This window comes from Erythrolamprus reginae, chromosome 3 (assembly GCF_031021105.1).
Source record: "Erythrolamprus reginae isolate rEryReg1 chromosome 3, rEryReg1.hap1, whole genome shotgun sequence".
Taxonomy (NCBI): Eukaryota; Metazoa; Chordata; class Lepidosauria; order Squamata; family Dipsadidae; genus Erythrolamprus; species Erythrolamprus reginae.
The window spans coordinates 125378354-125402228 of NC_091952.1; the positions used below are offsets into that span (position 1 = coordinate 125378354).

The following is a 23875-nucleotide window of genomic DNA, read 5'->3' on the forward strand; positions in this document are numbered from 1 at the left end:
TGTACCCGCTCACCGCACGAGAAGAGGCGTTCAGGTAAGCGATCAACGCCTATTTTCTTCCAGTAAATCCTTCAAAGTCTTCATGCATTAAATATTTTTCTGCTATGCCAGTGATGGTGAACCTATGGCATGCGTGCCAGAGGTGGCACGCAAAGCCATATCTGCTGGCACGCAAGCCATTGCCCTAGCTTAGCTCCAGCACGCATGTGCACACTGGCCAGTTGATTTTAGGCTCACGCAGAGGCTCTGGGAGGGCGTTTTGGCTTCCGGAGGGCTTCCAGAGGAGCAGGAGAAGGCATTTTTGCTCTCCCCAGACTCTAGTGAAGCCTCTGGAGACTGGTGAGGGCGAAAAATGGGCCTACTGAACCCACCAGAAGTCAGGAAATAGGCCATTTCTGGGCTCTAGATGGGGTGGGGTAAGCCGTTTTCACCCTACCCAGACATTGAATTATGGGTGTGGGCACTCTTGTGTGTGCAATAGCATGCACACACTTTTGGCACTTGAGGAAACAAAGGTTTGCCATCACTGTGCTGTACTAATTCTCATAGATATATAATAATAATAATAATAATAATAATAATAATAATAATAATAATAATAATAATAATAATAATGCAGTGTCGTTTGGCGGGCCCCAGGGGAAGAGCCTTCTCTGTGGCGGCCCCGGCCCTCTGGAATCAATTCCCTCCAGAGATTAGAACGGCCCCCACCCTCCTTGTCTTTTGCAAATTACTCAAGACCCACCTTTGTCGCCAGGCATGGGGGAGTTAGGATATTCCTTCCCCATGGCCATTACAAGTTATGTATGGTATGTTTGTGTGTATGTTTGGTTTTTATAATAAGGGTTTTTAGTTGTTTTATTAAATTGGATTGTTACATGTTGTTTTTTATCATTGTTGTTAGCTGCCCCGAGTCTGCGGAGAGGGGCGGCATACAAATCCAATAAATAATAATAATAATAATAATAATAATAATAATAATAATAATAATAATAATAATATATTAGATTTGTATGCTGCCCCTCTCTGCAGACTCCGCAGACATATCACATGTATAATATGTATTTTCTTAGAATAGAAAACTAGCCTTCTAATGAAGTGAATAAAGATGTTTTTATTTCTGCATTTTAGATTATTACCAAGAAACGTTCATTCAAATGTTGTGAAAAGGCATTTCCAATGTGTAAGAAACATGCTGCCATGAGATAGCAGGTTGTCCTTCCATTAAACATTGTCTATTTTCCTTCATTTATCAACACCATTGAAATTTAGCTTATTTAAGATATATTAATGCAAAGCTACACCTATTTACCCAGGAGGGAAATAAAGTTTCACAGAATTCATTCATTCCCAGATAAATGACTCCATAACTGCAAACTAAAAATACCACAGGTGGAATCATTTATTTTTGCAGTATATTTGACATAGGAGAAGGAAAGTGTGTTGGATATGTTTGCCATTTGGAGTTATTGGTAAAGAATAATAAAGGCAGGATGCCTTTTATCAATGCCTGGAATGCACAACTTGATTGTGGTTTCTTGCCCAAACCCCCAACATTTTAACCTTAGACTGTCTACTGTTGACCTCACCCCATTCCTAAGAGGTCTTTAAGAGGTGGGTATAAGAGCACCAGCCTGCCTACTGTCCCTGTCTTAATATTTCCTTTTATTTGTATCCATTTCATGTATTCATAATCATGTTTATACTTGTATCTGTTATCTAATACATTATTGACAAAACAAACAAACAAATAAACATACCTACCTATCTACCTATCTACCTACCTACCTACCTACCTACATACATACATACATACATACATACATACATACATGGGTGAAATTCAGCAGGTTCTGGAGAACTGGTAGCAGAAATTTTGAGTAGTTCGGCGAACTGGCAAATACCACTCCTGGCTGGCCCCAGAATAGGATTACATCTTTTAAATCTTCCTTAATTTCCACAGACAGTGCCATTCAGTGCAAACGCATAGAACTTCATTACAGTTGGGGAAGGCATTAAAAATGTAATGGACAGAATTAGAGAAAACTACGTGATGTATGCCATTTGTATTTCTGCTCCTATGCCTCCCATCATTTTCAGACTTCCTGGAAAGAGTGAGGATATGCACCATCAGAATGAAGAAGAACAATAGTCAATATGTCTCTGGCCATTCTGAGAACATATCTGATTTTTTCAAGGGCATTTGTAACGTCTTTCAATCTGTCACCTGCATGATTAAATATCTTTATAGATCACGGGTGTCAAAGTCGCGGTGTCACATTGCTGCCATGTGATGTTTTGCAATGTTTTCCCCTTCGTGGAGGAGTGGGTGTGGCTTGTGAGTGACGCATCCAGCCCGTAGGCCGCCAGTTTGACACCCCTGTTATAGATGAACAGAGGAGACTGACTAAAATACTGTCCAGTCACTATCAGATTTGCCTATTGCTGTGCTGTGGTAGAGGGGCGGCATACAAATCTAATAAATTGTTGTTAATAATAATAATAATAATAATAATAATAATAATAATAATAATAATAATAATAATAATAATATGACGGCAACTGTGTATGCTGATCGGAACAGATCACTAGCTTAGTCTTCTGCCCTTGTAAGTTTCCCCAGCATGGCCTGTTTGATTACTTGGGGAAGACTGATAGCTTCATCAGCCACCAACACTTTGGGGGCCTGTGTAGTAGCTGACACATGTTTAGGAACCAAATTCTACTAGCTGTGTAGAACAGCAACAAAAATAGTTTATTCAGGAAGGCCCTCAAAATTGGACTTGGAGTCTGATCATTCGACAGCGCACAAATCAGCTAAAAGCAAATATTGAGTTGAAAACAACAGCCATTGAAAAGACAACTTATGCCAGAATGTGACATTCAATGTTGAATAAATAAGGTTTTCTTTTAGGACAGAAGCTGGTAATGCTGCACAGAGAAACAAGGCAGGTGATTTGAGTGGCGTCTGTTTACAATAGCTAAAAGCATGGCAGATTGCAATAGAGATTGCCTTTCCTGGCTCACGATTTGAAATATTTTCACTTGAAGGCACAAAAATTCCCAGGGAGATAAACATGTTGGAGCTTTTGATATCTGTGATAATGTTTATCTGGAGGAAATTCAATTTCTTATGATTAATTTTTGCAACTGTTTTTTGAGACATTTGTGAAATGCTATAATTGGTATGAGAAGGGAGCAAGACAAACTTTGCAGAGGATTTGTCAAACTCTGATGGCACTTGATAAAGTGTTCCCAAATTATGAACCAGTGTTTATCAAATGGTTGTTTCCTGTGGAGCAACATTATGACAGAAGTTTGTTTCTTCTTCTTATCCTCTTCCTTGGGCACATTTTCTGCTTTGGTTTCTCAAATAGAGCTTGAGTCCAAAACTGTCTTTAAGGAATTCAACGCTGGTTATTTTTTTAAGACAATTCAGTAAGTTATTGACAGAGATTTTGCCTTTGTGGATCCAGGGAGGTAGAAAATCTTGCTTATTTCTTAAATCTTGCTTATTTCTTAAAACTTGCTTATATTGTTATTACTTTTTAAGGAATGCTACCTCCACACTCACATACCACGTGGCCAGTTACCAATTCATACAAGCGCACAAAGCTTTTAATTAGATATAACTTTTTATTGTCCTATTGTTCTTTCTCCAATAACAGATTGTTGTATTAAACTATTTCTCTTTGTACTGTAAAAGCTGATGAAAGAAAGACTAATCAAGATATTTGATTTGATAATACTTCTGTGAGATTTGCTGTTCCATTAATTTACTCACTGACTATAGTGAGAAGCATTTTCTAATTTAATTCAGAATCACTAATTTTGAAGATAGCTGTCAGAACTACTATATCTGTTAATGATAATAATTAATTTGTTTTTATTTGATTTGTACTTATAAAGCCTTATTTCTAATCTAATTAATAAAACTTGCCTGCACAGCCAATCTGGTTTGTTCAGTGTGAATTCAGTATTGTTAATGATAATGTTTAGCGTTTATCCAGCAATTATTCAATTTATTTATTCTGGACAGATTTGTCTTTGAGATTATTTTCTAAACTACTTCAAAAATTACCGGTCATCACTTGACATTCTTTTGAAGTCTAATCTCCAGAACTTTTAGAAGAAGTTGTGTGAGGCCACAATTCAGTTTGTCTTGAGCTTTATTTTCAAGGGAAATAAACATTACTGTAATCATAGTTTAGTCTTAACGAGATAAGAACCAATTATTTTCAGCAGAGTTTGCTTTCACCACAGCTGTTCAGAGGGTTGAGGCCAAGAAGTTCAAGCAGTTTAATAAATAAATCTGTCTTCCTTTTGCTGTTTTGCTTCATCTATGTGGGAGCAATTTTTTGAGACATATTTATAAATAGGTGCACTTGAATTCACAGAAAACCATGGTTTGTTTTATGAAAGTATTAAACATGCTTCAAACATGTGGATAGCTTAAGCTGAATGCCTACTCTATATCAGTGGGGAGAGAATAGTACAAATACATATATTGCCATGACAAAAGCTACTCTAACATATTCTGTTTCATCTCATCCTCTAATACTGTCAGTACAGACATCCTCTTACTAGTTTTAAATTCAAATTTTGGGGGCAGTTTTGTGGCTCATATACTTGTTTTTATGCCGACTTCTGTTTCCAACATAATTTTTCACTCTAAATCTGAGATTTCCTGTATTTCTTCTGAGGCACACTTTTTAACTGATCAATCTCTCTCAAATTGCTGGAGAAATGCTAATTTGTACATTGAGTTATTTTATTTTACAGCCATGTGGCTATTGTTTCCTACTTTAAAACAGTATTCCATATTTAATCCAAAAGCATCCCCCTGTTAAATGGCCTGTCATGAGGAATTAGTTAAAATAACTTTAAAAATACTTTGCGTTTGATAAAGAAAGGACTGGTGTCTTCTGCCGCTTAAACTGGGAGTAAATCAGTTTAATGAAGTTTTAGGTAAACTTCCAAGCAGCTAAGAAGCAGCTCACATTGCAAACATCTATTAAATTTTTTTTAGGAATGCTGATTTTATTTATTGTTTGTTTGTTTGTTGGCTTAATATTTCTCCAGATTCCCAAGGTCTCTCAGCAGTAATGTACAAAATGCAACTTGACATTAAAATTTAAAATTAAACCAATCAAGTTAAACAAGTTGAATACATAACTAAAATTAACAGAACCAGTAATTAACTAACTTTAACCAGTTGCTTTGTATAGAAAATATGGGTTTTCTTTGGAAAGCCCCAAGAATTAACACCCTCTCTTCTGCAGAGAATGCATCCCAAATTGATGGAGCTGCCAAATTTATGATAGGTGAAGCTCCCTTAATTGACTTCACAAAGACTTTATCTCCAAAATAATGATATATGCTCTTTCTTTCTTTTTTCTTTTTAACTTTGATGGATTGTTTGAGTCATGCCTGGACATGCTTATGCAATTGCTCTTGGATCTCCAGCAGCACTTAAAAATGCTTAGACATAAATGAAATAAAGACTTTTCATTTCTAAAAGTGGTCACAGATCTTCTGTTGAAGATGCCGCAATACAAGGATAACCAGGTAGTCCTTAACATACGACCACAATTGAGCCCCAAATTTCTGTTGCTAAGCAAGACATTTATTACGTGAGTTTTGCCCCATTTTGCAACCTTTCCTGCCACGGTTGTTAAGTGAATTTCTGCAGTGGTTAAATTAGTAACATGATTGTTAAGTGAATTTGACTTTCCCATTAATTTTATCAGAAAGTTGCAAAAAGTAATCACGTGACCCCAGGTCACTGTAATAATCATAAACACGAGCCAGTTGCTAAGTTTTCTGGATTTCGATCATGTGACCATGAGAATGCTGCGATAGTCATAAGTGTGAAAAACAGTCATAAGTCACTTTTTCGAGTTCCATTGCAATTTTGAACAGTGTCTAAATGAACTGTTGTAAGTCAAGGACTACCTTTATATCTCAGAAGTACAATTGTGCGTCCCCATGCACGTTAATTGCTTAAGTGTTTGGGACTTTGGGTTAGTATTCTTTATTGTCTATTGTTAGTGGATTAATCAAGATAAGGTTATTGGAAGGTCAGGTTTGTTACTGAAAAACTAGCAAAAACAAATGGCTGAGGATCATGGGTTAGTTTTTAGACAACAGCTTCTCGGTCTCCATGGGATAATTGGCATTGTTTGCCTATGAGACTTTTAACATTCTCCTGTTGAATAAGAAACAGGCCATTTTTGCCTCCCATGGATGGTACAACTCTTATATTTTCCCTGTGCAGTGAACTGAGAGATGTGGATTGTTTTGGGTTTTATGCAATCATTCGGTAAAGCCAATGTTTTTACAGGTGATTGCATTTTACTTTAAACACATAAATCCATATCTGCTTTGCAGATGAAGAAGGAATGGCTTTGGTAGCTTTAGTTTAAACTACTGGTTTTATACATCCAGTATCTTTACTCTTTTAACGTTGCAGTTGCTAACAACAGCGAACCAAAACTGCAATCCTATTTCCAATTGCTGAACTATTCTGGTAGACGTTAATGAGTCCACCCATATGCTTTGGATCATATATGGACTGTACTGAAAAACTAGTGAGCAATGACCCCAAAGTTGTTAAATTCACTTATTCTCACCAATCCTATTGTTTTTACTTTGAGGTTGCATCCTAGTAGTAATTGCTGAATGGAAGGGGGGAGGGAAGCGAAAGGAATATTGTGAATTAGTGGCTCTATTCTCCTTAAATCGTCAGATGAGGTTGCAAGTTATAGGGTCTTACAGAAAGACTAGAGCTATCCAGCAGGTGGTGATCCTTCTTCTTTCCTTGTGTTTTATTATTTAATCCTAAAAGAAAGTTGCTGGCATGCTAATAAAGATTTCAGGATGACCTGAGAAAGTCACTGTCCCGCCCAGTCACAACTTTGTGCAGCTGGCACTATGGTCAGAAAAATGCAGACAGCAACAGCTTGTGACTGGCTAAAGTATTCTCACCACAAATGCTCGTGATAGCATACAAAAGCGTGTGCATACACTGACAATTACAACATTGCAACTGCACTCCTTTAGCACTTTTTCCAGGAACACAGAAACAAGGGTAGGGTTCTGAAATTGTGAATGGCCATCTTGAATGCAAAGACATTTATGTTTCTGAAAAGCAAAGCAGTGCTCCCTGAATGTTGAATGAGAACCAAAGGAATAAGTAGGAAGGAAACTTGTAGACCAGAGCAATCACATATATTTATCCCCGGGTCTAGTGGCCTGAACCTGTAGTATTCCTACCTGGGGAGCAACAAGGTGACACAAGCATTTGGGAATACAACAGACAATACTGTTTCTTCCCATTGTTAAAAGGACTTAATAGAAAGTGCATAGCTTCAAATGTTGATTTTATTTTATTGTTAAAATATAGCATTCATTATATGATACAGTACCTGCATGCTATGTATATATGTAGCATGTTTCGTATATAAACACACATGCTGCGATACATATATAATCAGAACACGTTCACATTTCTGTGCACACTAAAGATCAATACAAGAATCAAAGTTATCTAACTCTCCCATTATAAACGCTATCTGCCTCCTTCCCTCCCCACTTCTGCCTTTTCTGCATAGGCATCAAATTTTCAATCTGTCTCCTATTTTCTCAGTCTTGCTTTGCTGATACAATTAAAATTATAAACCTTCTAAAGTAAATAAACCCAGAAGTTGACTCATTTATTCCCAATTTAACAGTTGTGTGCCATTGTATAATATATAGGTCTTAATATAAATTTGGTCTAGAGCAGTGATGGGAAACCTTTTCGGCACCGAGTGCACAAACCGGAACACACATGTGCCGGAGCCCCACAAATTCGAAGACCAGTAGGCTGGTGTACATGCAGACATTGGAAACTGGAAGACCAACTGGTTTTTGAGTGTCCAGGGCTCTGTTGCGTGTGAAGATCAGCTAGATGGTGTACATGTGCGCACTGGAAACCAAGAGACCAGGTGGTGACGCACACGTACTCACAAAGAGGGCTCAGTGTGCCACGTGTGCCACGCGTTGCCATCACGGGTCTAGGGTTTATGTGTTTTTTTTAACTTTAAACTTTTTATTTCTGAGTACTGATAAAATTAATAGGTCCAGAGTAAGAAAAATATGTTGTGCAAAACATTTGTTAGAATTCAGTGCAAATGGAAAGCTTTTTGTAGTAGACATGGATAAAGATACTGGTAATGTTTTATAGTGTTTGCAATTACTGCCAGTAGAAGAGCTACATTTATGACAGTTCCTTGGGTGTTTTGTTTCTGAAGAGTCCTAAAGCTTTAATTTACAAAACATGTTTGGAGAAAGAAGCCTTTTTTAAGAGCTAACTCAAGATGGGATCACTGAGAAAGGTATACTCAGTTTAGAACAATAGCATTTTAATTGTTTTCCTGCAAACAAAGATCCTGCATTAGCTGGAATTACTGTATTCAGTATTGGCAGGGGAATTCTTTGACTTGAAGTTCAGACATCTTAAATATGCCAAGATTGAAAAACAATACCGTAGATATAATAACACAATCTTGAAAGCCTGATAGAGATGGCCTTTGCTCTCTCTTATACTATGAGAATAAAGGTTGAACTATCTTAAGTTTCACCCTGTGGTCTTTCCCAAGCTAAGTTGATGTTTACCTAACTATTCTGGCATATCTTCAAGGTTAGCTTTGTAGTTTGAGATTTCTTTGATGAAAGTTATCTCTTCTTTCACTCTTTTATTCCTACAACATCTTTATGAATCAGGTTAGGCAGAGAAATAGTTGATGGCTTCAAGTCACCTATCTACTTACACCAGGGGTGGGTTCCTCTCAGTTTGGATCAAATTTCCCAAACCATTAGCGACCCGCTGTTGATGTGACAATGGCTTCATGGATCTTGTTCGGTTGATGCTTGTCCGTGGGTGCTGTCATCATTTTTTTAGAATTTGTGGCAGATTTTTCCATTTTTTCCTCTTCTTCTACTTGAAAAAAAGCCCGCCTGCGAGTTAATCCTGAGGTTTATTTCTTCAACCGAAGCACAGCTGACCTGCTCCTCAGTTGTGTTTCAGGCTCTATCAGGCTGGAAACGGAAATGCACAATTTATTTTATTTATTTATTTGATTTTTATGCCGCCCTTCTCCTTAGACTCAGGGCGGCTTACAACATGTTAGCAATAGCACTTTTTAACAGAGCCAGCCTATTGCCCCCACAATCCAGGTCCTCATTTTACCCACCTCGGAAGGATGGAAGGTTGAGTCAACCTTGAGCCGATAATGAGATTTGAACCGCTGACCTTCAGATCTACAAGTCAGCTTCAGTGGCCTGCAGTACAGCACTCTACCTGCTGTGCCACCCCTGTGCCACAATGGGATGAATGCACGAGTAGAGCAAGCACGCATGCGTGTAACGTTGCAATGAGAACCGGTGGTGAAGTGGAACACACCCCTGAACTACACCCTCTATTTGATTAGTGTTCCAAAAACTTGGTCATTAAGCAAAGAGAAGACATGGCTGAGGGAGAGATACACACACTGAGGAGATCACTGAAGATGAATGAGATGTTGCCATCTCATTCAGATAACGTCTCTTGTACGGTGTCCTATGCCTTACCAATCCCACTCTCCCTTTTTTGCCCCATCACAGGGCAGAGAGATCGCTTTTAGAAGCTTTGTCTTCCTGAGCTGCTTTTCTTTGCAGTACATTGGTTCCTAAAAGTGATATTTTTTTAAACTGTTAGGTGGCTGAGCAACTTAATTAGCTGAGCTTTGTGATCTTAATTAGTTGAAAAGAACCCTCCAGGTTGCTCAGCTGTTGCTTGAAACTGATTGGAACTTAATCAATTTCCCATTGAGAATTTGTCAGATACATGAAATTTGTCAGAAAATTATTTTTTATTAGTTTATTTCTGAATGCTCATCAACCAAGGGAATTGCTAACTGAGAAGTGGCTTTACTGTCTTTACTTGAAATTTACTCTTCCCCCTCCCCCTCAAAAATATTGTTATTTAAAACATAGAGTTATTCAGGTAGACTGCATTGATGAGGCAGAGAAGTCCTTGGAGAGGGACGGCATAGAAATCCAATAAGGAAGTACAGTGTTCCCTCGATTTTCGTGGGGGATGCGTTCCAAGACCGCCCACGAAAGTCGAATTTCCACGAAGTAGAGATGCGGAAGTAAATACAGTACACCATTTTTGGCTATGGACAGTATCACAAGCCATCCCTTAACACTTTAAACCCCTAAATTACCATTTCTCATTCCCTTAACAACCATTTACTCACCATTATTACTGGTACTCACGATTGAATAAGACACTTAGCGATCCTGATATTTATAAACATAATTATTTATTAACAATAATTATTTTTTTTGTTATTTATTTACAAAAATTATTAGTTTATTAGTTTGGTGATGACGTATGATGTCATCGGGCAGGAAAAAACGTGGTATAGAAAAAAAGTATTTTTTAATTAATTTTTTTTTTGAAAAACCATGGTATAGACTATTCGCGAAGTTCGAATCCGCAAAAATCGAGGGAACACTGTAAGTAAGTTTGTGTAAGTATGTATTTGGCCTAGCCATGCATACAAAATCACAAACCTATGAAATTTGCTCAGTGAGGAGATTGTAATTCATTTGGATTGTAAGATCTGACATAAAATGAAGTTATAATCTTTTTTTATACTTACTTCAAAATATCTAGTTCACCTAATTATGTTCAAATACCTAGCATAGCATTAAAAGTATTTGAGAAACTAAAAAAGTATTTAGAGAAACGAGTGAAAGAAAAACCCTTGCAGCCTATAACATCTGGGCATTTTTTATAAATTGCTAGTGAAATATGATTTAGAAACGAAACAAGTCAAAGATTATATGATTAAATGGATGCTAAATTTGGTTGTAGTAATAGATAAGCAACAATTATACTGTCAATGGAAGAACATTTTATTCACTCCAAATAGTAGAGATCATTGAATAAGATTGATATATTACTCAGTCCTGATTGCAAAATGGACAGTCCATTCTCTAAAAAAATGTGAAAAAGTACTGAGCAGATTGGGTCATTCTTCCTTATTTTGTGGCAGTTGGATAAAGCTGAACAATTCTGGAAGATTATTCCTACCCAAATGAGACACATCTTAAAATTTTGAATTTCATTTCTATTATTTTCTAAATAAAACTTTATTAAACCTATTTTCTAAAAATATATTAAAGTTTGCAACAATATGCTCTTTTCTGGAAAAGTTCTTTGATTTCTCCATTGGAAGAATGATTTAACCAAGTTATGGGAATATATCTTGATGCTTAGAATGACTTTATATTTTAAAAGTTAATCTGACAATGACACCATCAAAGACACATTATAACAACATGAATTAACATTAACATTTAAACTGCCAGAAGAGCAAAAGCCATAACTTTGTGTCTCCCTTGTCAGAAAGGAGGAGGAAGAGGAGGAGGAGGAGAAAGAATCTGACAGAATTTAATTCAGACCGGAAACCATTTCTAAATCACAGTTAAATATAGAAACCTGTATTACATATAAAATTTGGGTTCCTTTATGCATGGAGTCTATATTTTAATTTTATGAAATTTAAAATCGGAATACACTATCTGTAAGGTTGGGATGTGTGGTCTCATTTGGTGATGCATTTTATGCTGGCCATGGGTCCTCATGTTCATTCTTTGATTAGAGCTTAATGGTGATTTCTAGACTTTTTCTTTTTGGTGCAGCTGGTGCTCCTAATGTGCTGCAAGTACAGTATGTCCAAAAATCTGCTGTATACTTAAAACGCATTTGGTTTCCATAGTAGATTTCATGGGTTTATCAACAACAGAACACTGATGAAACACTTGCTAGAAGATGGAAAGTTTGAAATCATCAGTGAGAGATATGATTCAACATGTTTAATCACCAGATAAATCAATCCTAAATTGAATTGATTTAATAGAGACTAATTTTAATTCATCCTGTTATGTTTGGATAGCTGACAGTTGTTTTTCAAACTATTTTGGTTCTGATTTGTTGTTGCTTCTAAGGAACATAACAACAGCAACAGGAAAAAAAAAGACTTAACTTTGAAGGATGATGTACTGTTTGGTTTCATCCTCAAGCTATCTTGTAACTATTCCACCAGAAAAAGTACATATTTTTAGATCTGGGGAATATGCAGACCAAAAATAAACTAGTTTTATAACAGCTCTCCCAATTTTCCATAGTTAAAATGTTGAAAAGCCTAAAATGACACCTCTTTACCTATTTCCTTGCTATGCGTTTTCAGTTTGTTATTCTAAAACTTATATGTCCAATCAACACTTGCCAAATGTGGACTTCTTTCCTAGTAAACATCTGTTAAGAGTTAGGAGTGTGCATTATAGCTTTCATATATGGACGAATACAATTATTGTTATGTAGTATGTTTTTTTCTATACTGCTATACCCTTTTCAAGACATAATATGATTACCAGTTTGGGTTTTTCTAGGCTGTTTGACTTGGATGTTAGGGTTTGAATGTTCTGGTATAATGCAGAGAGAGATTAATTAGGTTCCTAAGATAGTTTCATTTTTCTGGGAGGGGGGGGGAATGGAGTGATAGGATTGGGTGTCTAAAGAAAATAATAAGACAAGGAATGGAATTTAGAGAACAGACCACAGATAATTCTCTGACATACAGTAACCCTGGGAGATTCATACTGTTCTTGTTTAGGCCCCAAAATGTACAGGAATCAGTAACTTGATTCCAGAACCAATTTTAAGATTTATGTGTGTATTATTAATAAATCATTAGCATCTGGATGTAAATAATTGAACAGAAATTATTTATGATGCATTGTGTAGTAAGGGATAAATTCAGGGCATGGCATGTATTCAAAACTTTTGTACAACTATTGACTTTAATAGTTCTCAGATTGAATATCGTTATTTGAAAAATATTTTTGGTCTTTCTCCTCTCCCATTTTTCAGTCCCCATCCCCCCATTCTTCTCAAAATGGCTTAAATGGAAAACTATTTTGGCTGAATTTCCTCAGCAATTGACAGTTAAATCTTTATTCTAGTTATTTTTATGTAAGTTTGATGGGACTCTTGGGTTAAAAAGCAAGACCAGGATTTTGTTTTTGCTCTTAGTTATATCATGATTGACCTGTTCAATATTACTTGTTTTACAATTTAGCAAAGCAAGGAACTAATAATGCAGACAGACACATTTTGTAGTTCACAAGATGCTCAAACCACATTATGAACTGTATATATCTATTTGTCTTGGTTTGTCGGGGCTTAAACATTGGCCAAACTTCATGGTTCTGAGTTGCTAACCACAATTTTGCCTAATTGGAACATAGCTGAGTGCTACTGTTTTAGGACACATTATATGGATTTGGTGCATTATCTAAAACAGAATGCTTTTTGTTAATCGCTGGTTTAGCTTTGTGTCAGGTTCTTGCTCATTTGATTTTTATCTAAAACTTTTTTCTTTTGCAAAAACATATTATATATGGAGCTTCTGAGCAAACAATTATGTTGCTAAACTTTGTTCAATATACGGTAAACAAAAGCCAAACAACATCAGAAATATTTAGCACATTGGTGAAGGAGCCTGTTTTAGAGATCAGCGTTTGGGGGTAAAAACCTGGGCCAATTCCAGTTTCTGAGAATTAGAATAGTTCTGTTGTTCATACTGTTGAGTTAATATCTCCCTTTGGTAGGAAATTCTAGTGATATCCATGGAAGGTGATTCAAGACAGATTTATCAATTTGTCCTATCTCAAGGCTAGTGTTTCTCAACTTTGGATTTTGTAATGAAAGTAAACTTCAACATCTATGCTGGCTGGAGAATTTTGGGAGTTGAAGGCCACATCTTTTATAGTTGTCGAAGTTGAGAAATGCTACTCTAGTGGTACCACCTACGTGAGTCAGAGGATAGCCAAGCCTACGGTAGAATGATGTTAGATGACTCCCATCTATATGCTACTGTGCATCAAATTTTGCATTCTTCTGGATGACAGTATTGACTCCAATTATAATTTTGGATTTCTCCTTCAGTTCTATGGATTTATGCTGCCAAAAATCACCCTCATACAAGCTGGGCAGCCATATATATTTTCTAGTTTTTAAAAAAAAAACGTGGTGGAGTTGGATTTATAATTCGGTGACAATCATTTTAACAGCTTTTTTCAAGGTAATTTGGAAAATCTAATCCTGTGTAATGAAGTACAGTTTCTATGAGTGGCCATTTTCGCTTGAGATTATTAGAATTAATTGTGGTCCAACACATCTGGAAAGCAACAAATTAAGCAGATTGCTTTAGAGATGCAATGGACTAGTTTTTATCCAGCCAGTAAATCAGGCTCATATAAAAATTCCCTCAAAACATAATGTTTGAATTTTGTTATTTGATGATAAACTTCTCAGGCTTACAACTCATTTTCCCCCTCTCCCATGCTTTTCTGAACAGCTGTCTCAATATGGGCCCTGTAATTTGATATAATTTACCCTGAATTATTAAGCACGATTTTGTAATGGCTATTTTGGGAAAAAACCACCCTATCCTGTGAATTAATCTGGAGTCCTTCACACTAACAAGGTGCTTCACCATTTCAAAAACTTAGATATTTACTTTTATAATGACATTGCGTGTGGAATTGTGTATTGTGTGGGATTTCAGTTCCTAAAGTTATATAAAGCTAATAGGTTGTTTTCTTAATCATTTTCCAGTATTTGTGCCCTCGTCTGTTCTTTGTAATATAAATTACTCCGCTGGAATAATAGGCATGAGCCCTCAGTCTGTTTTTGTAATCTGGTTGCTGTGGTAATATTCAGCCTTCCACAACCCTGGCATCTCCAGGGAGACCAAAATTGTTGCTGTCTTTACCAACTTGATATTATTGTCTGTGTTTGTAGAACATTTCCGAAAGCAATGCCTAATTGTATAAATTTGCACTGAAATATATAGATAATGCCCATGTTTAAGGTACAAAATAAAGTCAGTGTCCTCTCTAGAAAAAAAATATGAGAATTTTCTAAAGGCATGGCCGTTTATGTTTAAACTACAATGTTGAACTTGCATTTACCTTTTGATTAAGTGCTGATAAATGGAATTTTAAAAGACAATTATGATCTTTCCGGGAGAAAAGAGTTTCAGAATATAGATTGATTGATTGATTGATAGATAGATAGATGAATGGTATGATTTGATGTTTTTTATATAAAATAACAGACCGGAGAAAACTAGAGAGTTATGAAAAAATAATTCTAATATTTTCTTTGGCACATAACTTGTCTAAATGCGAATGCCTATTTAAATGGTAGACAAACATGGGATTTTTCTACCCAAATTTTGAAACATTATAGTCTAAGGTACATCACAATTTTTGCTGAAAAGTGGCCCTGACTTTTAATTATCTTGCCTTTCTTAGCATAATCCTGACTCATTACATTAATTGTGTTATGTCTCATTTACTCCCAAATCTATCCTTGTCCTTTGCCTTTTCACACTATCTGCTGATTGTGTCCTGTTTTATTTGGTATATCTTTAATTCTTTAGCAAAGTTAAGAGGGAAGTTGAATAATAATAATAATAAATCTTGTTTACACAGGCCCTTGAAGGAAACATGCCACTATGTGGGGGTTAGTATGTTCTGTATTCCAAACATTGATAGGGCCAAAAAAAAAAAAATCTCCAAAACAAAGCAAACACATCTGCTGATTTACAAATAAGGAGAGCTTTTATGATAATTTCCAGGACAGAAGATTTTTTTGTGTCCTTGAACAGGTCTCCCTTACATTGGGCCATAGCTATCATTCACAGATCCAAAAATCTCTTTTCTGATGATTCTTCTAATTAGCAAACCTCATTTTAAGGTTCTCTAGGTCAGTGTTTCCCAACCTTGGCAACTTGGAGATATCTGGACTTCAACTCCCAGAATTCCCCAGTCAGCATTCGCTGGCTGGGGGATTCTGGGAATTGAAGTCCAGATATCTCCAAGTTGCCAAGGTTGGGAAACACTGCTCTAGATTATTTCTAGATTTTTTCTCTATAGACTCTCCAACCCATGCTTTGCAGAAATGATATCCTTGTCTTGTGCCCTGAACATGGTCACAAGATCTATGTGCTTCTTGATTCTGTAGGAATTTATAATATCAAAGATTTCAAATTCAAGGGAACGATCTGAAAATCAGCTCGTACATATGGAACCAGGTCGCAAGCTGGAAGGGGCATTGTTTTCCTGGCACTTTTGTGCTGTGTGAACTACAACTCCCAGAATTCCACAGCCAGCTTGGTTGAGAAACATTCCCGTAGAGTCTGGAATGTTGTCAGATTGCTACATTGCGTGTTACGTTCCTCTCTTTTTTCATCATATTATATTATTGATATTTGCATTACATAAGACAATGCTTCCCTTTTAAGTCCTAGAGTGCTGGGACAAAGGATGAGTAAGGTGTTAGTGTCTTTACAATTGCTGCTCATTATAATTAGCTGGTTGGGTGAGTTTGAACAAGGATGTTCTTGACAGCCCTGGCCCTTGAGGAGAACTATGCACAGGATGTAAAAACTTATGATTTGGAAGTCCTTAAATCTACCACTCACCTTCACCGACCCACCCACCCCCAGCTCTGTCTATAATTTAGAAAATCCCATATTTTTGAGACACGGTGCAATTTTATTTGGCAAGTTGCCTTCAGGGGCATCTCCCTGAGAACAACACATCCTTCACTTCCATCCTGTTGCTCTTCACATTTCCTTACTTGCATGTCTAATCTTGCCACTGTTGGGAGGAGGAGAGCTCGAGAGAGTAACATACAAAGAAGGTTTTTCTTCTCCCCCATTCTTCCACCCCTATCTTCTTGCCTGGAAAAGACATAAGCCTCCGTTTAGCACATGCCAAATGATACCAGTCTTGACATTTCATTCATCACTTATGTAACCCTTCAGTGCTGTTGACTTTGAGATTTGGCCTCACTCTTTCTGTAGAAAATAGAAAAAAAAAATCAAATCTGTGAGCAAGTCTATGTGCAAATTATTAGGTGGCCCCTGAAGTAATTAAGCCCCTACAGCAGAAGTACTAATTGTTATTAATTTATTGCTCAATTGGATCAACTGGTTATTGTAGTGTCTTATTTGTTTATATCTTACAGGTTACTTTGCATTTGAGTCCAATTGCTTCAATGCATTTTCATCAGAAGCCATTCGTGTTCGTCCTGAACTCTCCTGTGCCTCTCAGATGGAAAGTGAAATCAGAAAGATTTATTACAGGGGTCGAGAGACTTTTCATCGTAAGTATTTGAAATATCCTGACCTTGTGTAGTAATGTTTCACATTTGATTGATGGATATGGGCAGAGAAATATAAATGTTAGTTAACTCTCACATTTCAGGAAAAATCTTTTAGGGGCCGTGTGGGCTTATCTGAATTTTTGTTTAACATGGGTGGTGGCAGAGGAAGGTTATAGGATTGCCCTTATTGTGTGATTACTGACTACAGTAGGCTCTCTGCTTTGATCAATAGTGGCACCTCTGACAGATCACTAGGTTTAGAAGATGCAGTAGCCATAATGTCAAAGATCAAGAGCACTGTAAGAAACTAGTAAGAAGCTTGCTTGCTGTGTGGTCTCCGGTTGAGTTGAACCCCTTGTGATCAGGAGAAAGTTTGAGCTGAGGTTTTGGTAAAGGCACAAGCTTAATTCCAGCATGAAACCATGGCATGTTTCTGAAGAACAGTCCAGCAGCCACCTACTATTTAATAAATTATACACATTGACCATTGGCCAGGGTGTGCTGTTAGTAGAGCTGACCAGACAGGCCGTTTGGGTTGAATTTTTAAACTATGATATCATGTCTCATGATGACTCCTTACAACTTTATTATTTAACATCCCAATTTCTGAAACAAACATTATTTAATGGATTATACAAGTGTATAAAAGTCCCAAGTAATCTCTGAAAAATGTCACATCTGGCACCTGGAGGGACATTCTCCAAAATAATAAATATAATATTGTATGACAGTTTTACAAAAATGTGTTGCCAATAAGGAATCAGTCTGTCTTGGATTTTAAAAGAAAAAACAATACTTTTTAAAATAACAAAACTATTAAAGAAATCTCCGAAAACTATTATGAGTACTTACCCAAATATGATATGTATATATATGTAGATTGTTATGAGTTCGGATTTTTCACCCATGTAATATTTTGAGTGTCTTTGTGACATTTCAGTGAAATCACATTTGCCGTCATCAGGCTGAAGTTATTGGCTTTGTGCTGCTTTTAGTATACTCAACCATACTCAAAACAGCACAAAGCCAATAACTTCAGCCTGATGATGGATTTATGAGAACAAATATATAGATATATATAGGCTGCAGGTTCAAATCTCAATGAGGCTAGCTGATGAGGCCATAATAAGGCCAAAATAGATCTACACTATCCCTTCATTTTTAATTCAGCAAAAATATGTTATAGACGATAGATGGATGGATGGATGGATGGATGGATGGATGGATGGGTAGGTAGGTAGGTAGGGGGAGGGAAAAAAATATAGATATAAATATATGATATGTATAGAGAGAGGGGGAGGGAGGGAGGGAATGAGAATGCTTTTTCCCTGTGCTTTCAAAATAAAATACATACTTTTGATGTACAGTTGTTGAGTTGAGAAATAGAGGGAGACTGTTTTTGGTGGATTTGGTGAATGAATGTGCCAGTCCATAAAGTGTTCTGTTTTGTTGGACAACACATTGCTTAAAAAGAAATCCCTAATTTTCACTGTTACCTTTTGATGGAAAAAACTATAACGTGGTGTCTCTTCCATCCAAATCTCATAGAAAGTATTTTGGGTAAGTTTAATTAACCTGAATAACTGTGTGAGGCATAGACACAGCTCTACAGAATGTGACTTAAAATATAAGAGAGAAATCACATGGACCAATTCTCCTGAAGCCATACAATTTTGTATGAAGAAGTGGAATCATCCAATGGAATGTTTTTCTACATTACAGACTCCCTGGAGTATCCTTACCCAAAATACTTTCTCTGCATGCTAGCTGGGGAATTCTGGGAGTTGAAATCAATTTTTAAAAAGAATTTGGATTTAGTATATTTTAAGAGGTTAATCCTATTTGCACTGAAAAGGTAGGTAGCTTCTCATCGCAGCTTCTAACTTAATAGCAAATAAATTATGCTCACCTATACTGATGGACTAATTTAATAGCTGTAGTAAATCACTGTGAAAGATTGCTATCTTTAGTTACTTGTGCATCAAATATTCTTAAAAGTGAATTGAACAGAAGTTGGAAGACAATCAAAAGGAAGCTGCAGTTCAATATGTCTAATGGAGCATAGCTCTGTGTTAAAATGCCTAGACCGTGCTGTAAATTAATTCACGTAATGGGATATTATGTTTCATAACATACTAGCACCTGAGCTGCATTAATCTGAGCATGGAATCTCCTGGGTTTTAAAACTCAATTCCTCTTGAAAGCAAAACCTGGATCATATAATCAGGGTATTGATGGCCTTTCTACAGTAAAGTTTTATGACTGGAGTTATCATGATTATATCAAACATATTTTTCAGCCTTTTAGGAATCAAACTTCCCTTTGGAAGTTTTATCCGTTCCTTCTTTTTGTTTTTAATACCTGCTACAGCTGAATAGTTAGAAAGAATAATTCCTATTCCTTACCAATTTTATATAAAAATAAGCTAATTAGTTTGATTTGATACTGTGAACATGAAGCTAGATCATTCTTTCCATACGCAATTATTTATCTCTAAGTCTCATGAGTTTTCCTCAGTTCATTGATGGTTGTGTATTTTTTTCCTTCAACTTCTTCAGTTACTTTTATTTCTTCTTTAGATTGTATTTTTACCCACCCACCCCTCCAGTGATCTAAGTATATTAGGAGCAGGGTAGTTAATGTTAGCTGTTAAATTTTATTTTTCATCTTTATTATCCAAATTGGCAAATAGGCACAGTACTCCTTCCTTCTGTTTCACCCATAACAATACCTCATTAGGTGGGTTGGGTTGAGAGAGAGAGAGAGAGAGTAACTAACCTAAAGTCACCCAGCCAGCTTTCATGCCTAAGGCTTGACTAGAATTCACAGTCTCCTGGCTTCTAGCCTGATACCTTCACCACTAGATCAAACTGGCTCTGATGAAGTATGCAGTGGTTCGCAACCTTTCTAATGCTGTGACTCCTTAATACAGTTCCTCATGTTGTGGTGACCCCCAACTATAAGTCTAGTGCCAATTCTCCCTGCTGATTGGCAGGAAGGTTAGGGGGACATCCCCACTGTAAATGCCTGGTTGGTTGGATTATAAAAATATTCCAAGGCGCCAGAATAGAAGCTTTAGTTCCTAACACCATGGGAAATTTGTCTTTTCACATGGTCTTAGGCGACCCCTGTGAAATAATCGTTAGACACCCCTCCCCAAAGGGGCCCGAACCCCAGGTTGAGAACCACTGAACTACAGCTTCTAGCAGCTCTGCTCTGCCACGCTAACTAGGAATAGTAGTTTTTGTGGGACTGCAGCTTCTGATCCTCAATGAACAAACGTTTTTTTTAAAAACCCAGTTTAAATGAGAGAGAGCCAAATTAATACCTCAATTTCAGTCCTCATGGCTCTATTGATCCCGTTAGTCACATAATCAGAAGAGTCATCCTTGGATCAAATAGGGAAGAAATTAAACTTCATTAGAGGATAATGTTCTATCTTCCCATCTTAATTCTCACTGGTGGAGTTAAAAGGAAATCCATAGACGAGAAAACCTAAACAATTACACCTATGTCTTCAAAAGTATGTGAGATATCTAGCTCATGGTACAAAACAGTTTTTATTACCAGAACTTTTAAAATCTAGAGTTACTTAAAACTCCCACTGGTGGTGGGAGGTTTTCTCTCTCTCCGTCTCCCTCTCTGTGTCTCCCTCCCTCTCTCTCTCTTTTAAGTATCTCCAAGCTATAGCACTGGTTTTTTTAGATGGAAAGGGAAATCCCCCTCTACTTTGGCTAATCCCCCCCTCTCCTCTTTCCTCCCTCCCCTTTTTTTATCAAGCTAGTTTCCACAAGAAAATGTTGGCAGGAGGCCATATTTTAATGTTTTATTTTTGTGTCAAAGAGGTGGCCTTTCCAGGTGCTGCTCATCTGGTGGAAACTTTTGCTTCAAGCAGTGGGCCCTTTGACTTTCATGGCTCTAGATCTTTCCTGCTGGACTGAAACTGGTTGTTATGGAAACTACAATAAAACTTCCTTATATACCTCTTTCTGTGGTTGCACAGCATCCTAGGTTTAAATACTCAATTAAGATCCTGTATAATAGATTACTATGTTAAACAGTTTTGACCACAAACCTTTTTGGAAAGGGGCACAATATACTGTATTTGCTACAAGTTTTTACTCAGAGGAACCAACCTCTGGTCAAGAGTTCATAAGTAGAGATACACCTGTTGAAGTGAAGAGGTATCCTGCAGCTGTAGCCCTTGTTTCTGCAGAGTTTACAGATCTGAGTCTGCTCTCTGGAAAACATTTTATACCTTTCATACCAGTATTGATTTTTAAAGGACCACAAGCATCTGAAAATGCTGAGGGGTACAAGCTTCTTTTACAAAGTAACCCCCTGAGCTTTAAAGAAATGACTTATATATCTGAAGTTGTAAAACATGCATCTACAATGACAGAATAGTTACTCAGCTTAATGCTGGTAATTTAAAAACCTGGTTTGCATTTCTTAAAAAGCAAACCTGTGTTGTTATTTTTGATTTGCTCCCTTCCCCCAAGAATGGATTTCAAAAATGTTGGGTGGCTGCCATCAAACCACAGGCAGCTTTTTTTGGTTTGCGCTGGATTTTGGATGATAGTCAAAGCTCACTGAAAAACAAGTGTTATTCCTTTTTCCTGTGCCTAGCATTTAACGGGAAATCAGGAGGCTTCATTTCCAATTACTTGTTAAGCCAATCCAGATGTGAGCTGAACAGGAGGTTGAAGAGAGGAACAAGCTAGGTTAGGCAATGTCTGAAAACTAGTCTTCTTGAAGTTGGGCTGATAAAACACAGGTACTTAGTGACCTGACATGATTCCAAGAGGAAAAAACATTAAGAGAAGGACAATTTTGCTAAAATTTAGCTGTGAGGTTTTAAAACCTGTATGCATAGTCAAAAATAATTGACAGATAGCCGCCAACGGATTTGATCTTCCAGGAGCCTTGCGCTCCCCTTTAGCAGCTGCACACCATTCGATTGAGCTGTCTCAGGGGCTCCACACTACTTATCACATTGTCAGGGTGTCTTGTTGGAGCTGGCCCACCTGGACTATAGCCGCTAGTCACAGGAGCTACATGCTCAAGCGACACATTGGGCCACAGGAGCTTCATGCTCCGATTGACTCTAAATAGATACCAACAGCCTTGAGCAGCAGCTACACATTCCATTGCTGACTGATGTGATGATGGGGAACAGGCACGAACATATCCGTTCCTCACCATTAAAGCTCAGTTGGGCTTATTATTAGGGGATGTCTTATTTTGGGGAAAACAAGGTACTAAACAGTGGTCCCTAACGTTTCTGTCTTTGTGGCCTGGCAGGAGAGAGAGGGGATAATACCTTTGAATGGTAGGTGGGCTAGAGAGCTTTGCACACGAGTGCAAGCGACTACTGGTCGTGCAAGAAGAGTTTCACGTGTGAGTGCAAGATGGCCACCGCTTACATGAGGGAGCTTTGTGTGCATGCATGCACTCACGCGCCTGTGCGACCCAGTTCCAAATAAGCCATGGCTCTGTAGTTGGCCGGGGTTGGGGACTCTTATACTAGAATAAACTCAGTGTTACATATACAGTGATACCTTGTCTTAGGAACTTAATTGGTTCCAGGACGAGGTTTGTAAGGTGAAAAGTTCGTAACACGAAACAATGTTTCCCATAGGAATCAATGGAAAAGCAATTAATGCGTGCAAGCCCAAAATTCACCCCTTTTGCCATCTGAAGAGCCCATTTTCGCGCTGGTGGGATTCCCCTGAGGCTCCCCTCCATGGGAAACCCCACCTCCCGATTTTGCGATGCTGCCGGGGAATCCCACCAGTGCGAAAACGGGCACTTCGGCTGGCAACGGAAGTCCGGAGGTGGGGGTTCCCAGCGAGGGAAGCCTCAGCGACATAGCAGCATCTACTATTTTATCTGCCAAGTATTAGTTGCCTAGCTGTCTCTTTCTTTGGACTGGCAGTGTGGTCTTCATTAACCACTTAGCTAATTATATATAATGGTTAAGATAAATATAGCAAGAAAAATAAAAGGACAGAAAAAAAATGAAAGTAATGAAAAATCATAATCAGTGCCTCCCATGGGACTTTGTTATGTGATCCAGGGTCTGTACTTTCTTCAGATTCTAGTACTGTATACTAACTAATTCAGGCTGAACATGTCCTTGATGCACTTACACAGGGGCATATTTTTGTAAATCTGCAGAATTTTCAAAACAGACTAGAATCAAGAATATTGATTCTTCAATCTGTCACACTCTAATTCTGAGCCATAGGCAAATTCCTCTCTGAAATGAATTTCATCTGCTTTGCTGCCTACTAGTTTAACAGAAACTGATTCCATAAATACATAGTTCTACAACGTGGTACTTTTGCTATAAGGGAAACAGGAAACACTCTGGAATATATTCAGATTCTCTATATTACTTTCGTAGCCTTTATTTAGGTAGAATCCATGCAAATGAAATTGCCTTATTTCTTGGGTCTACATCATTCTTACCTCAATAGATTTTATGCATACCTTGTTTTCCCAAAAATAAGACAGCGTCTTATATTAATTTTTGCTCCCAAAGATGTGCTATGTCTTATTTTCAGGGGATGTCTTATTTTTTTTCAATGAAAAAGA

At 37.3% G+C, this 23875-nt stretch overlaps 1 protein-coding gene across 1 annotated transcript in view; it reads left to right on the top strand.

The window, feature by feature from the left end:
- TGFBR3 (transforming growth factor beta receptor 3) overlaps nucleotides 1-23875 on the top strand; it is a 210287-nt gene that overhangs the window by 104123 nt on the left and 82289 nt on the right. Inside the window, exon 4 of the mRNA XM_070746579.1 lies at nucleotides 17138-17275. Coding sequence (XP_070602680.1) covers nucleotides 17138-17275 — 138 coding nt within the window. The remainder of the gene's footprint in view (nucleotides 1-17137; nucleotides 17276-23875) is intronic.